Source organism: Notothenia rossii (genome assembly GCF_949606895.1).
Source record: "Notothenia rossii genome assembly, contig: scaffold_267, whole genome shotgun sequence".
NCBI lineage: Eukaryota > Metazoa > Chordata > Actinopteri > Perciformes > Nototheniidae > Notothenia > Notothenia rossii.
In genome coordinates, this window is record NW_027639669.1 from 3,259 (window position 1) to 18,193 (window position 14,935).

At 39.8% G+C, this 14,935-nt stretch overlaps 1 protein-coding gene across 5 annotated transcripts; it reads left to right on the forward strand.

Annotated features, from left to right (window-relative positions):
* Positions 1-436: 436 nt before the first annotated feature.
* LOC307027537 (uncharacterized protein) lies at positions 437-12,004 on the forward strand. Of its 5 annotated transcripts, none has more exons than XM_079695808.1 (3): positions 437-2,395; positions 5,948-6,018; positions 10,475-12,004. In XM_079695808.1, the coding sequence occupies exons 2-3, from the start codon at positions 5,977-5,979 to the stop codon at positions 11,927-11,929; spliced, it is 1,497 nt and encodes a 498-aa protein (XP_079551934.1). In that variant the 5' UTR covers positions 437-2,395; positions 5,948-5,976; the 3' UTR covers positions 11,930-12,004. The 5 variants fall into 5 exon arrangements, with proteins under 5 accessions (XP_079551934.1, XP_079551935.1, XP_079551936.1 ...); XM_079695809.1 differs by having other exon boundaries at positions 5,951-6,018; XM_079695810.1 differs by having other exon boundaries at positions 5,969-6,018.
* The last annotated feature ends 2,931 nt before the right edge of the window (positions 12,005-14,935 follow it).

The window sequence follows — 14,935 nt, forward strand, 5'->3', positions numbered from 1 at the left end:
AGTAAAGCTCTGTTGTCCCCATATCAAAGTGGGTTCCCTAGGGGTCGGAATACAATGGATTCTATATTGTGCTTAGAATCAGACATCAGGAAAGCACACACCAACAAGGAAGTAGTGATTGCAGTCTTCTTTGATATTGAAAAGGCTTATGACATGCTCTGGAAGGAAGGACTACTAATCAAGTTCAAATCATTGGGAATTGGTGGTAAAGCATATAATTGGGTTATGAATTTTTTACGGGACAGGAAAATACAAGTAAGAGTAGGTGCAGAATATTCAAGTGTGTATGCTGTGGAAAATGGTACTCCGCAAGTGTGTGTAGTCCGTTGCTGTTCAATATAATGATACATGACATTTTTAATCAAGTTCATCCAAGTGTGGGGAAATCTTTGTATGCAGATGATGGGGCTTTGTGGGCAAAAGGCTGCAATGTAGCACATGTTGGAAAGAAAATACAAGCTGCAATAGTTGAAGTGGAGAGATGGACAAATAAATGGGGATTCAAACTGTCAGTAGCTAAGACGCAGATCATTTGTTTTACAAAACGGCATAACATTGCTCCTGTATCGTTAAAATTGTATGAGCAACCTCTTGAACAGGTAAATACAATAAGATTTCTTGGTGTTTGGTTTGACGGAAAGCTAACATGGAGCAATCATAGAGGAAAAGTTCAAAATAAATGTAAAAAGGTCAACAATGTACTTCGGTGTTTGGCGGGACAGGAGTGGGGAGCGAGTAGGTCATCACTTCTGAATATATATTGGGCACTCATGAGACCTGTATTCGATTATGGGTGTATAGCGTTCATGGCAGCAGCAGAATCAAACCTTAACAAGCTGGATGTGCTACAAGCTCAGGCCCTGAGGATTTGTAGTGGAGCTTTTAAAACATCTCCAGTATCAGCAATACAGGTGGAAATGGGAGACATGCCTTTAAGGATAAGAAGAGTGAAGTTAATGTTGGCATACTGGGTAAACCTTCAGGGGCACAGTGATAGTCATCCTGCGAAAAGTATTTTGAATGACTGCTGGGAGCACAATGAGTCACATTTAACAAGTTTTGGATGGATTGGCGATGTTAAAGCAGCAAGTATAGGATTGAATCAAATACAGTATTGCCCCACAGCTCCAATCTCGTCCATTCCACCCTGGTTGTTCCCATTGCCAAGTGTAGACCTCAATATACAAAGGGAGTTCAAGGAAAAGAAAGAACTACCAGTATGGCGCATAGTCCAGAATTATTTTGCAAGATATCACTCAGACTCAACAATCATATTTACAGATGGCTCCAGAGATCCAGAGACAGGGCGTGCAGGGGCAGCAGTATACATCCCAGTGAGTAATACACATATAGAGAAAAGGGTAACAGACCATGTGTCAGTATACACCACAGAGTCGTTGGCATTGGTACTGTCATTGAAATGGATAGAGGAGAAAGAAATACATAACAGTGTAATTGCATCTGACAGCTTTTCAGCATGATCGAGTATACGATCAGGTAGATCTTCATCTAGAATGGACATAATAAATGAAATATTTCTAATTTGATATAAAATGCAAATCAAAGGCATAGCAACTCGTTTCATCTTCCTGCTCATGTTGGTGTGGAGGGAAATGAACAGGTGGATATTCTGGCCAAACAAACACTCAGAAGTATGAACATAGACATAGAAGTTCCACTCAGCAAAGCGGAGGTTCAAACATTCATTCAGAAATATGCACAAACAACATGGCAAGATCATTGGGACCTTAGTGATACAGGAAGACATCTTTATAACATTCAAAGGTATGTGGGGGATGGAAGGAAGGTGGGGTTTAAAAGAAGGGAGGAAAATGTCATTTCTCGGATGAGAATAGGTCACACAGGTCTCAATCATACATTAAGTATAATAGGAAAGCATCCAACCGGAAAGTGTACACACTGTAGCCAGCCAGAAACTGTTGAGCATGTTTTACTGCTTTGCAGGAAATATAGTACTCAGAGAAATGTGTTTTTCCAGACACTGAAGAAAGCAAAATTCCATGACTTGTCGCTATCAGGACTGTTAGGGAAAACATCAGGCAATATGTATTGTGAGATTATTAAGTTTCTAAGAGAAATTGATCAATTTAAAATAATCTAGAGTTTTGGTTCTTTGTTTTGTTTTGTTTGTTTTGTTTCTTGTTTTCTGCTTAGTCTCTTGTCCACACTCCAGTCCAGTTGGTGGCGGTAATGCACCTACAAGTTGGTTTGCCAACTGGCAATAAACACTAAAGAAGAAGAAGAAGAAGAAGAAGTTGAAGAAGAAGAAGAAGAAGAAGAAGAAGAAGAAGAAGAAGAAGAAAAAAAGAGAAGATGCACCTTTAAAGTTCTTTGCAATCCGCCAAAAACCGAGAGGAGAAGGAGAAAAGAAGAGGTGAGTGGATTAAACATCTGCAGAGGTTTCATTAAGTGTATTTACACCTCTTAGCTTACAGTTAATCACGAATCAGAAGTTATCTTATTTAACACAACACCTATAATTTTGGAAGAAAGAAACTCACTAAAATACTTTAAAATGTGCGACAAAAATAGTCTCAAACTATCTTTAAATAAAGTCTAAAAGCTAAAGTCTAACAGCTAAAGTCTAACAGCTAAAGTCTAACAGCTATCGTCTAACAGCTCACGGCTATCGGCTAACAGCTAAAGTTATTATTCCAGTTCGGCTCTGGGGAGTAACAGTTGATTTGTAATGCTCAGCTGACTTTATGTTAGTTATTTATTACACCAGTTGTCTTTAAGACGGTTTGAGTTGTTGTGTTGGTGCTCTTTACCATAGATATGGTTTTAAATATATGCTACCTAGCTTATTAGCATCGCCAGCATTCACCGCGACGTAGCATTTTCCCCATTGAAATGAATGGGGTTCTTCAGTTAGCAGCTAACGCTAAGCTAAGCGACGGTTTAGCTCATTAGATAAATAGATATACTTTATTTAAATAATGATTTATCTTAAACTGGGAAATGAACGTGTCACAGCAGAAGTGTTTTCAGGCATTACACGAGTTAAACATATTTAAAAGATGCAATAAGATAATAAAATTGAAGCATTAGCAGCAAGTATACACACAGTACACATATCACTAGAGTATCTAAAGAATACACAATATACAGAAAATACTGTATACATGGAGTTCATTAAACAGTCTCACTAGCTAATGTTTGCTTTCTGTGTTAACTTAGTGATAGTTACACACGGATAGTGTTATAACCGTGGTTCAAACAACCATTAATGTCACTTTCTATGTGAATAAAGTCATTTTAATGAAATAAAAGTGAACAAACTGTGAGCTGTAAGTTAGAATGTAAGTTGCTACACAGATTATGATGAATTATATCTAAATATTTGTATTATATTAATAATAATTTACACAGAAAACCAACTTTGTATGGTAATGGTTAAAGTAATTTGCATGTAACGTTAATAACTATCTGACCTTTCTATCATTTTCTCCTCTGCTTAGCATCAGATTGACTAAATGGATCAATTTGGAACATGTTTACGTCACAGCAGCATAGATGAGACAAGGCACTGCACGTGATGTGATAAAACACTACATACAGTGGGGCAAAAAAGTATTTAGTCAGCCACCAATTGTGCAAGTTCTCCCACTTACAAAGATGAGAGGCCTGTAATTTTCATCCTAGGTCTACCTCAACAATGAGAGACAAAATGGAAAAAAAAAATCCAGAAAATCACTGTCTGATTTTTAAAGAATTTATTTGCAAATGATGGCTATGACGAAATGTATATTTAGTTTTCGTTGACGAGACGGGACTAAGGTGTTAATGGTGGACTATCTGACATTCAAAATGCAGCATATTTTCCCCCAATTGTCCGTCTCGTCTGTCAAAATGCATCTTACGTTTCTAACTTGCAATATCATTATTTCCGCTCTCTTCACTCCAGAAGAGCGATCTCCCTGTGTCTCTCTGTGTGCGGGGGGCGGGGCCTAACATACATGCTGCAGCGGACACAGAGGTCTGCCAGGGACGGAGCGTTCAGAGTATAGAGACTAGTGTTAATTTCGTTGACTAAAACTATGACGAAATATGTTCGTCAACGACCTTTTTTTCCATGACGATGACGAGACGGCATCGACGGCAATAAACAATAACTGTAACGAAATCATCACGCAATATCGTTGACGAAAAGTGACGAGACGAAATATTATCAAAGATAACGTTACATCTCTGATAGTCAGTTTTTCTCCCAGCAGTTCCATTTCCGGTGCTGCGGCTGGGCAGCGGCTGTGTGTCTGTGCTGCGCGCGGCGGTACATTTGAATTACACCGGGCAGCGGCACACTGTGAATTGTCAGGAAGACTCGGGTCTAACGAACCTTATTTAACAGAAAATAAAATGGCAACAAGAGGGCTTGGGAGCAGTGGTCGCGTTAACCGAATACCCCCCCCCCCCCTCGTCAGCGCGAGTGAGTGATGAATTTAAATAAATAATAAATTGTGCACTCGACGGGTAATAATGGATTATGACGGAAATGTTACAATCCTGTCCGTCAAAATGACTGACAACGAAAAAGTCTAAAGCCACCACTGCTTGGGAGAAAGAAACGATGTGATATTTGAGCCCATGTTCACTAACATGAGGCGGAGGAAAAAAGCGAATGCATTGTTTTATCAGAAGGGAAGCAATGTGGCCAAAACACAGCTGGTAAAAACACCACAACCTGACCTGATACTCTCTGCAAAGCTGCATTCTTAATCAACCTGTGTTTTTCATCAAATAAGGACAAGATATTATCTTGTTGTGAAATACATTTGACTAAAATGACAAATGATTGGTTTTGGCTAGAATAGTTTGACTGAAATGTTCTATATAATCTGATGACTAAAAAAGACTCAACCGTTTTCATTGACAAAAAGTAGACTAAAATAATTAGTTTTCTTTGACTAAAATACGACTAAAATGCTCAGACTTTTAGTCGACTAAAACTTGACTAAATAAAAACAGGATGAAGGTGACTAAATATGACTAAAACTAAAAAGGAAATTTAACACAGGACTAAGAATAAAACAAAATGAACAAAAAATAGACACATTTTGACTAAAATGTAATTTTTCATCGACTAAAAGTTGTCTAACACGTTTTGAGTTTTCGTCGACTAAAACTACATTAAAACTACGAAGGATAGGAATGACTAAAATGTGACTAAAACTAATAACCATTTTCGTCTTAAAACTAAATCAAAAACAGAAAAATTAACCAGTGTTAAATGCCAAAATTAACACTGGTGGGGTCAAAATGAGAAACAAGAACGGTGAGCAAAGATCCCAGAACCACACGGGGGGACCTGGTCAATGACCTGCAGAGAGCTGGGACCAAAGTAACAAAGGCTACCATCAGTAACACACTACGCCGCCAGGGACTCAAGCCAGTCTCCAGATCTCCACCCCATAGAAAATCTTTGGAGGGAGTTGAAAGTCCGTGTTGCCCAGCGACAGCCCCAAAACATCACTGCTCTAGAGGAGATCTGCATGGAGGAATGGGCCTAAATACCAGCAACAGTGAAAACCTTGTGAAGACTTACAGAAAACGTTTGACCTCTGTCATTGCCAACAAAGGGTATATAACAAAGTATTGAGATGAACTTTTGTTATTGACCAAATACTTATTTTCCATCATTTGCAAATACAGTCTTTAAAAATAAGACAATGTGATTTTCTGGATTTCTTTTTCTCATTTTGTCTCTCATAGTTGAGGTATACCTAGGATGAAAATTACAGACCTCTCATCTTTTTAAGTGGGAGAACTTGCACAATTGATGGCTGACTAAATACTTTTTTGCCCCACTGTATAAGCATCTAGAAATAGAACATATCATTGAATAAACTCTTTGAATTCCTCCTCTTCACTCCTGACAGTTTATGATGAATTATATCTAAATATTTGTATTATATTAATAATGAAGCAGCTCTGTGGTCTTCATCAGGACAGCTGATGAGCAGCATGGAGGAGAAGAAAGAGACCCCTGGAGCTCAGGTCAGTGTGCACTTCATCACAATGTATTCCTAATTCCAGCGTTTCCGCCAGGCGGGCGTCTTGCCTTCATTTGACGCCCTTATTCAGCTCGGAACGCCCTATACAGACATAAATAAACCAGAGACTGTATTCTCCATGACACAGACAGTCTGTGGTTTGTACTTGTTTAACTTCTGTCTAGTTTCTGAACAGATATGAGGAGCTGTGAGCTCTGAGGGCTAACAGCTAACGGCTGATGTTGGGTTTGTGGTTCACATTGTTACTACCCGATCTGCAGCCCTGCCCTATCTGCCCTGTCTCATATCTTTATACAAATATTTTGTTATTTGAAATAAAATGAAGGACATTCACAGTTAATGTAATTAGATATAAATTATGAATGCTATACATATTGCATACATTCACAGTAAATATTTCTTCAGTATGTATGATAGCTGTCTAACAGAAGTTAAATCCATTTCTCACTTATTCTGACAATGTACTTAACCCAATCAAATGACCCAATAAAAGGAGTTGTTCAATAATAGTGAAGTCACGTTGTAATAACAATAACTCATCTCTCTCGTTCAGATTAATATTGTCGGGTTTTTTTAGTGTTCTTTTTCTGCTTTGCCAAACGCCACTGTGTCAAATGTCCTATTAGAGTTGCCAAATATGGCGGACCATCTCGCACTGGAGATAGGGCAGTGCTGCAGATCGGATAGTGACACACAAAAATAATAACATGTGTTGGTAAATATGAACACACAACTCCCATATTTAAAAAACTCAATCTATTCAAATGTGTTGATATAGTTAAGCTTAAAACAGTACTGATTATGCAACATTTTCCACAACAAAATGCCTACTAACATTCAAAAGCAGTTCCAAACCACAGTCATGAAATACCCAACCAGGCCTCCTAACTGGCTGTATAGCAAGCCCTGTAGAACAACCATCAAATCACAGCTGATCCGTCATCGGAGATAGAAAGTGGAATGGACTTCACCCAGACCTTTCAAGTGTTACAAGTCATCAACAATTCAAAACTAAAGTAAAAACAATTATATTTGCAGATTACTCCAGCTAACAGGTATTGGATATTCCCAGTGTTATTTATATATGCATTAACTTTTTTCTTGCCCTAACTTTTGTTTTATTATTATTTATTTTTTTAGTTTTCTTTATTTCTTTGTACTCCTTAATTTCTACAAGTTTTTGACGAAATAAATGCCATCGTTATATTGATGCTAATGATGATGCAATGCACCAATGAGTGGAGAGATTCAGGCATCGTAGATCGTAGCCAACTTTCCGTGAAACATAATAAAGAGGCCTCGAGAAATTCATGACAGTACCTTGTGTATGTCCTTAGTGTGTCCACGTTGTTGTGAGCGCAGGTTTGTGAGAATGATGGATGGAAGTGGTGGTCGGCTGAATCTCCGCCGTATTCTGAACGCCTCCCCTCCTTCCTCGTCTCTTTTTCCTGGTGTTTCTAAGCGGCTCCTGAGGGATTTCATCCAATAACGAAGAGCACAGATGGCTTGGTGTATTCGTAGGAGGCCGATCGCATTGTAGCCCTAGCATAGCCTCGCGGCTGCAGCAGCGTAGAGGCCGGGGCTCCTCGCCATACCTGTTCGTGCTGTCACTGAGGTGTGTCTTGGAAAGTTGAATGGCCAGACATAGTCTGCAGAAGGCAAATGTAATCCACAGGATCAAAAGCATGGTCTCTCAAAATGACGTTTCATACAGACACGACAAAGTTTAGACAATAATTAGACGAAAAAAAAACACAAGAGGAACGGAGCATACTGAGACTCACAGTGACAGGATGCCGTCTCCCTCTGTCTCCTGTATACCAGAGGTGGGAGTAAGTCATACATGTGCAAGTCTCAAGTTACTGGGGTGAGAGTCAAGCACGTCAAGTTCTACGAAATCCTGATGAATAACCCCAGTTTCTGCATTTAAATCAGTTAAAAGTGTGTGTGTGTGTGTGTGTGTGTGTGTGTGTGTGTGTGTGTGTGTGTGTTAGCTGTTCTAATGAAGGTAAACACAGTGAAGGCACAGCTCTTTGCAGCTGGTGCTGCTCTTCTCAGATTCTGCTGAGTTACACGTTACTGCCTCCTGGTGCTGCAGAGATTTCATGAAGTGAAGGAGGGTTTCCTTCTATCAAACAGCTGTGGGCAGCAGATACTGTGAGAGTCACAGACATGAATACATAGGTCAAGGCAGACTGGTTCACAGACTCTCCTGTTTTGCCGATCCGGTGCTTGAACAAATAACTCTACACCCCTGGCCGAAATGTCCCTAAAATGAAGTCTGAGTTTGAAATATATCTCAAATAATGTATGTATTTCCCCACATAATCAAAACAGTCTGCAATGAAACGTCTGTCTCCTGTGCGCTCCACTTCCTACTTTCTCCTGCGAAAGAGAACTTTCTCTCTTTTTTCTTTCATTGCCCTCTAGGGCAGGGGTGGCCAACCAGTCAGAGGTTAAGAGCCACATTTTTTCTATGTTACTGCAAAGAGCCACATCAAACACACAGTCACTGATACTGCTTGTTTCAGTTTTTTGTTTTCTGGAGACAAGATTTCAACCACGTCACTGATGCATTTTTGTGGCATTGGGATATATATTTTTTAAATCCTCTGGAGCAGAGAGAGGAGCTGTGGATTATTGTTATTGATTAATGCATCAGTGTTTCTTAGGGTCAAAAACACTAAACTCAAAACTTCAAATGAAAGCGTTTAGTTTATTTAATAAAAGAGCACATGTTCAATGTGAAAAGTGACAGTAGTTATAGATTATTTGCAATTTGGTGATATATATATATATATATTTTAAACACCTTGAATTTCAGGGGAGGCGCGGGGCTCTGTTCGCGCCCCTCCAAGACAATGGTAGGGGAAACACTGAATAGTGTTTAATCAACGATAGGTTTTCCCCCCCTCAAAGGTGATTGGTTCTCTGCATCCAGGTATTATTGTGATTGGCTCTTGGGCCACATCAAAATTAGACGCGCTGTCATCCTCTCATACTGACACCGGACACCACACATACATACGTATAGCCGGGACGAAAGTAACACGGGACGAAAGTAACGGAGCGATTTTATCCGAGCCCAAACAACTTTGACCGGCCAAATTACGTCAGAATGATCAGCATTCAATACTTAACAGACCTACTAAATATCAGGTTTAACTGTCAGGAGTAGTGTGGTCACAATACCAACATTTTGGTTTCGATACCGATACCAAGTCGAGAATTGCGATTCCGATTATCTTTCGATACTTTTCTTAAAAAAAGGGAAACAGTCTTAAATCGAATTAGTTTGCTTTATTTCACACCAGAACCATAACACAAACTTTTAAACGGTGAGAACAATAAATAAAATAAATGACAAGAATTGGTATTAAATACAATTAATACATTTCTTACAGACAGGCCTCGTGGTGTCCGTAGGCTTGCCCTCACTGTCAGAGATATAGCTAAAATACATCAACATTTCGCTTCTGGCGTCTTTTTTGTCAACAAGCCGAGGCGCAGCGGCAGTTGCACTCCCACTTGCAGCCATGCTTTTCGTTTTCTCACATGCTCTGGCAGCTAGCGTGTGCACGAGAGAGGGGAGGGGCTTAGAGCGTGCTTGAGAGGGGAGGGGCTTAGAGCGTGCTTGAGAGGGGAAGGACTGCAGGCACGGTTGCAGTGCAGGGAGTGGAAGCAGAGCGCTGAACACACACGGCTCTTATTAAAACAGCGTTTTCTCACCGGAGTACTTTCCCCCGTCATTCTTAAAGTACCAATACCAATGAAACGGAGGAATCGTAACGTTTTTAACGGCAGGGTATCGCGGTATACCTTTAAAGTATCGGTACACCGTGCAATACTAGTCAGGAGTCAGTGTCTCTCTCCAAAACTCACACACAACTCGATCTGAACTGAAGAGCCGCATGAAACTAGGCAAAAAGCCGCATGCAGCTCGAGAGCCGCGGGTTGGCCACCCCTGCTCTAGGGGCTTCGTACAATACAAATGCAAATATTCTATTTTAAAAAGTAAAGTCCTTTCGAGTCATCTGTCTCAAGCCTAAGTCAATTCTCAAGTCATGAATACCTAGTCAAAGTCAAGTCGAGTCTTTTATCAATGTTAGTCAAGCAATTCTCAAGTCAAAAAATATGCGAGTCAAGTCATGTGACTCGAGTCCCCCACCTCTGGTATATACTTTGGTTAGAATATTGCTGTATCAAATATAATAATAATAATAATAATGCATTTATTTTATAAGGCGCCTTTCAAGGCACTCAAGGTCGCCGTACAAAAAGGTTAAAAACAATTTTTTACAAACATAGTTAAATACAAACAGTTGATAAGTAGTATTTTGTTAACTCAAGGTTTATATTAAGTGAGTTTTTATTGTGTTAACTTGTGTATATATGCTTTTTAGATTGACTTTCTCTCTTTCTCTGTCCGTCTGTTCTAGAAACCGAAAGGAAGAGAGAGACGTCACAGCTATCAGCAATGTGACAAATCCTTCACAACATCTGGACATTTAAAGCGCCACCTGCGTATTCACACGGGAGAAAAACCGTACAGCTGTGAAGAGTGTGGGATAACTTTCACTCATTCAAGTACTCTCAACAGACATCAACGTATTCATACTGGAGAAAAACCTTACAGCTGTGAAGAGTGTGGGAAAACTTTCACTACATCAAGTGCTCTCAACAGACATCAACGTATTCATACTGGAGAAAAACCGTACAGCTGTGAAGAGTGTGGGACAACTTTCACTCAATCAAGTGCTCTCAAATCACATCACCGTATTCATACTGGAGAAAAACCGTACTGGTGTGAAGAGTGTGGGAAAACTTTCACTAGATCAGATGCTCTTGAATCACATCACCGTATTCATACTGGAGAAAAACCGTGCAGCTGTGAAGAGTGTGGGAAAACGTTCACTAGATCAGATGCTCTCGAAACACATCACCGTATTCATACTGGAGAAAAACCTTACAGCTGTGAAGAGTGTGGGAAAACTTTCAATACATCAAGTCATCTCAAAAGACATAAACGTATTCATACTGGGGAAAAACCTTACAGCTGTGAAGAGTGTGGGAAAACGTTCACTAGATCAAGTGCTCTCGAAACACATCACCGTATTCATACTGGAGAAAAACCTTACAGCTGTGAAGAGTGTGGGAAAACTTTCAATACATCAAGCGCTCTCAAAACACATCACCGTATTCATACGGGAGAAAAACCTTACAGCTGTGAAGAGTGTGGGAAAACGTTCACGACATCAAGTGCTCTAGAATCACATCACCGTATTCATACTGGAGATAAACCGTACAGCTGTGAAGAGTGTGGGACAACTTTCACTTCATCAAGTAATCTCAAAAGGCATCAACGTATTCACACGGGAGAAAAACCGTTCTGGTGTCAAGAGTGTGGGAAAACGTTCACTACATCAAGTGCTCTAGAATCACATCACCGTATTCATACTGGAGAAAAACCGTACAGCTGTGAAAAGTGTGGGACAACTTTCACTTCATCAAGTCATCTCAAAAGACATCAACGTATTCACACGGGAGAAAAACCGTACAGCTGTGAAGAGTGTGGGAAAACTTTCACCACATCAGGTAATCTCAAAGTACATCAACGTATTCACACTGGAGAAAAACCGTACAGCTGTGAAGAGTGTGGGAAAACTTTCACTACATCAGGTGCTCTAGAAAAACATCAGCGTACTCATACTGGGGAAAAACCCTACAGCTGTGAAGAGTGTGGGAAAACTTTCACTACATCAAGTGCTCTAGTATCACATCAACGTATTCACACTGGAGAAAAACCGCACTGGTGTGAAGAGTGTGGGAAAATGTTCACTAGAGCAGATGCTCTCAAATCACATCTTCGTGTTCACTCAGGAGAAAAACCATAGTGGTTTTAAGAGTGTAGGAGCCGCAATTAAGCATATTTTGTTTTTTCACAGTTTACAATAAACAATTCCCATCTATAGAGTGGCGAAGTCACGCCCATCTACTTCCGCTCCATGGGACCTTATTTCGGAAAAATAATGTATTGAAGTCAATGGTGAGAGAAAACGTATCTTTCGATCCTGTTTGAATTGTGCCATGAGTTACACATATGATGTTTGTCAATCGCAAAAAATTATTTCCATGTCAAAAGTCACAATTTGTCGTAAAAATATAAGACTACGAAAAATATGCAATTACAAAGACTACTAATCCCAGAGTCGCGTAAGTGATGTCACAATTGTTTTCCTCCACTAAGAGATAGCTAAGATCAGCGCCATATAGATATAATCTATCTATATGGCACTGGCTAAGATAAGATAACTTTAACAAGATGACTGTGTGCTTAGTACCAGGTTGTTATCATACCAGCAATGGGTCTTGCTCGTTCTTTTGCTTCCCGTCTGATGAAAGGACCAGTAGTGGCTGGATCAAGTTAGCTACCTAGCTAGTAGCTAGCATGTTAGTTAGCATTACAGCCTTGTCATTTTTATTAGCCTTAATATGAAGTAACATTAAGTAACCCAATATGTTAAAAAGTAAGAGTAGTAGTCATATTTCGTGAACCCTTTGAAGAGTACCTTCACCGGTGTGATCATTCTATAATACACAATTTAAGCCCGGGGAAGAAATGCTAACGCTACATTAGCATCGGCGAGCTGTTCTACTTCACGCTATCTGCACAAATGGTTGACTTTAAAAATTAAAAAGACCAGGCAGTTAAGAGAGAATCAAAGGAAGGCAGGCAGGCAGCTTTGCATGACATTCTTCTGGACGTGATTCCTTGTGGTGATAGTGATGATAGTCAATCCTTTTGTTGACAAGACAGTAGTGACGGCCATCTTGGTGACGTGTGTTGTTCTGCGAGACCAGAGATGTATTTCATTCAGCGTTTCACACAAACAAATGGGTTCACAGTTTTACGACACATTTTTTTTTTTTGACATGCAAAATTATCTTTTCAATTGACAAACATCATATGTGTTATCTGTGGCACAATTCAAACGGGATCGAAAAGATAATCTTTGTCTCTCCATTGACTTCAATACATAATATTTTCGAAATAAGGTCCCATGGAGCTCCCCCGGAAGGGGAGGGACTTCGCCACTCTATTGGCCTTGTGTTGGGTAATCCTTTTTTCCATTACAGATCCCATTCCTCTCACCTATGACCCCTTTTATACACCCCGCCACCTAGTGTTCAAAAATAATATTGCACTATACATATAACTAAGGTAAACTGAGACACCAACAACACCCATAAAATGGCTCCTACAAAGAGTGTGGGAAAACCTTTTCTTAAAGTATTCACCTTAAAGTCCATGAGCGAGTTTCACTGTTCATTAATCTGCTTCATGTATCTGGAACATAATTACGATGTTTTCAGTTTGATTCTATTCTCTTGTTGAAATGATCAGACTACCAAAAATAAAATGGCCTTAGAAACAGACTCGTAACCCTGCATATTTGTTGTGTTTTGCAGCATATTATAAACATGTCATTCCCTTATCTTCAAATACCCCAGGTTGTGAAGGTATGTATTTGAGGTGTACTGTCCACATCGCAGACCTGAAGTCGTGCAGTCATTTCTCAAAGATGGTGTGGCATATAGGGAGGTGCAATCTCCTGATGATATAGACTGTATTATAGTGGACATCTGCAACCCTAGAAAACAAGATAACATTAGGATAATCAATTTATACAACCCATGTCCAAATCTAACCACTGATATATTTAAAGAAATAGCAGAAAATAAACATAGGAAGGAAGTTTGGTGTGGTGATTTCAATGCACACAACAGTCTATGGGGCAGCAACCATACAGACAGTAACGGAAATATAGTGGAAGAAATGCTGGAGGAAAGAACACTAGTATGCCTTAATGATGGACATGGCACAAGAGGAGATGTTCACAGGGGGAAAGTCTCATGCCTGGATCTGACATTAGTGTCAAACTGTTTGGTTCATACATGCGAATGGTTTGTTTTGAATAGCTCCACTGTAGGAAGTGACCATTATCCAGTGCTTACTAAAATGAATACTAATGTATATATGCAGGAAGGAGGTGTAATAACCAGGTGGTGCTTTGATAAAGCTGATTGGGGGAAATGTAGGATATGGTGTGAGGAGTCGGTACACCTGCTAACATCAGAGGGAAGCATAGAGGTCATTACAAGCCACATAACGCAACATATACTAAATGCAGCAGAGAACAGTATACCCAAAACAACAACCAAGGGTAGGAAGAAAGTGGTGCCATGGTGGAATGAGGAATGCAGCAGGGCTACTAAAGAGCGAAACGATGCATTTAGAGAATTAAAGAAACATGACACAAAATAATGTTATAGAGTTTCAAAGGAAAAGGGCAGCTGCTCGAAGGACAGTAAAATACACACAAAAGAGAACATGGAGAGAACTGTGTTCTACCATTGGCAGAGGAGTAAAATTAGGTGATGTCTGGTCCATGTTTAAGCGGATGAGTGGGAAAAGGAAATCCATTCAAATGCCAGCTTTGGTTGATGGGGAGAGGCTGGCAGTGACAGATAAAGAGAAGGCAGGTATGTTAGGAAGGACACTTGCAGCAGTACATAGTGGGGAGCATCTCAGTGATATGCATAGGCAGCAAACACAGCAGTTACTAGCAGAGAATGAAAACGTGAAGGAGAAGAGACAGGATCATATCAGCTCTGGATGTGGAATTAGTAAGAGTGAGTAATGATGTGGGAAAAACATTGAAAATGAAAGAGATAATGTCAGTAGTGTACTTTGACATTGAAAGGGCGTATGACTATGTGGAGGGAGGGGTTACTGATCACATTGAGTAGAATGGGTATTGGAGGGAGAATGTTTTCATTTCATTTTTATTTGTCCCGCTCATGGTACGCAAAACCAAATGTACAATAATTGCCACAAA

Coding starts and splice junctions, on each gene's coding strand:
- LOC307027537 (XM_079695807.1), top strand. CDS start 3,538: ATGAGACAAGGCACTGCACGTGAT. Junction 3,562..5,973: donor GACAAGGCACTGCACGTGAT/GTGATAAAACAC, acceptor TCATCAGGACAG/CTGATGAGCAGCATGGAGGA. Junction 6,019..10,474: donor AAGAGACCCCTGGAGCTCAG/GTCAGTGTGCAC, acceptor CGTCTGTTCTAG/AAACCGAAAGGAAGAGAGAG.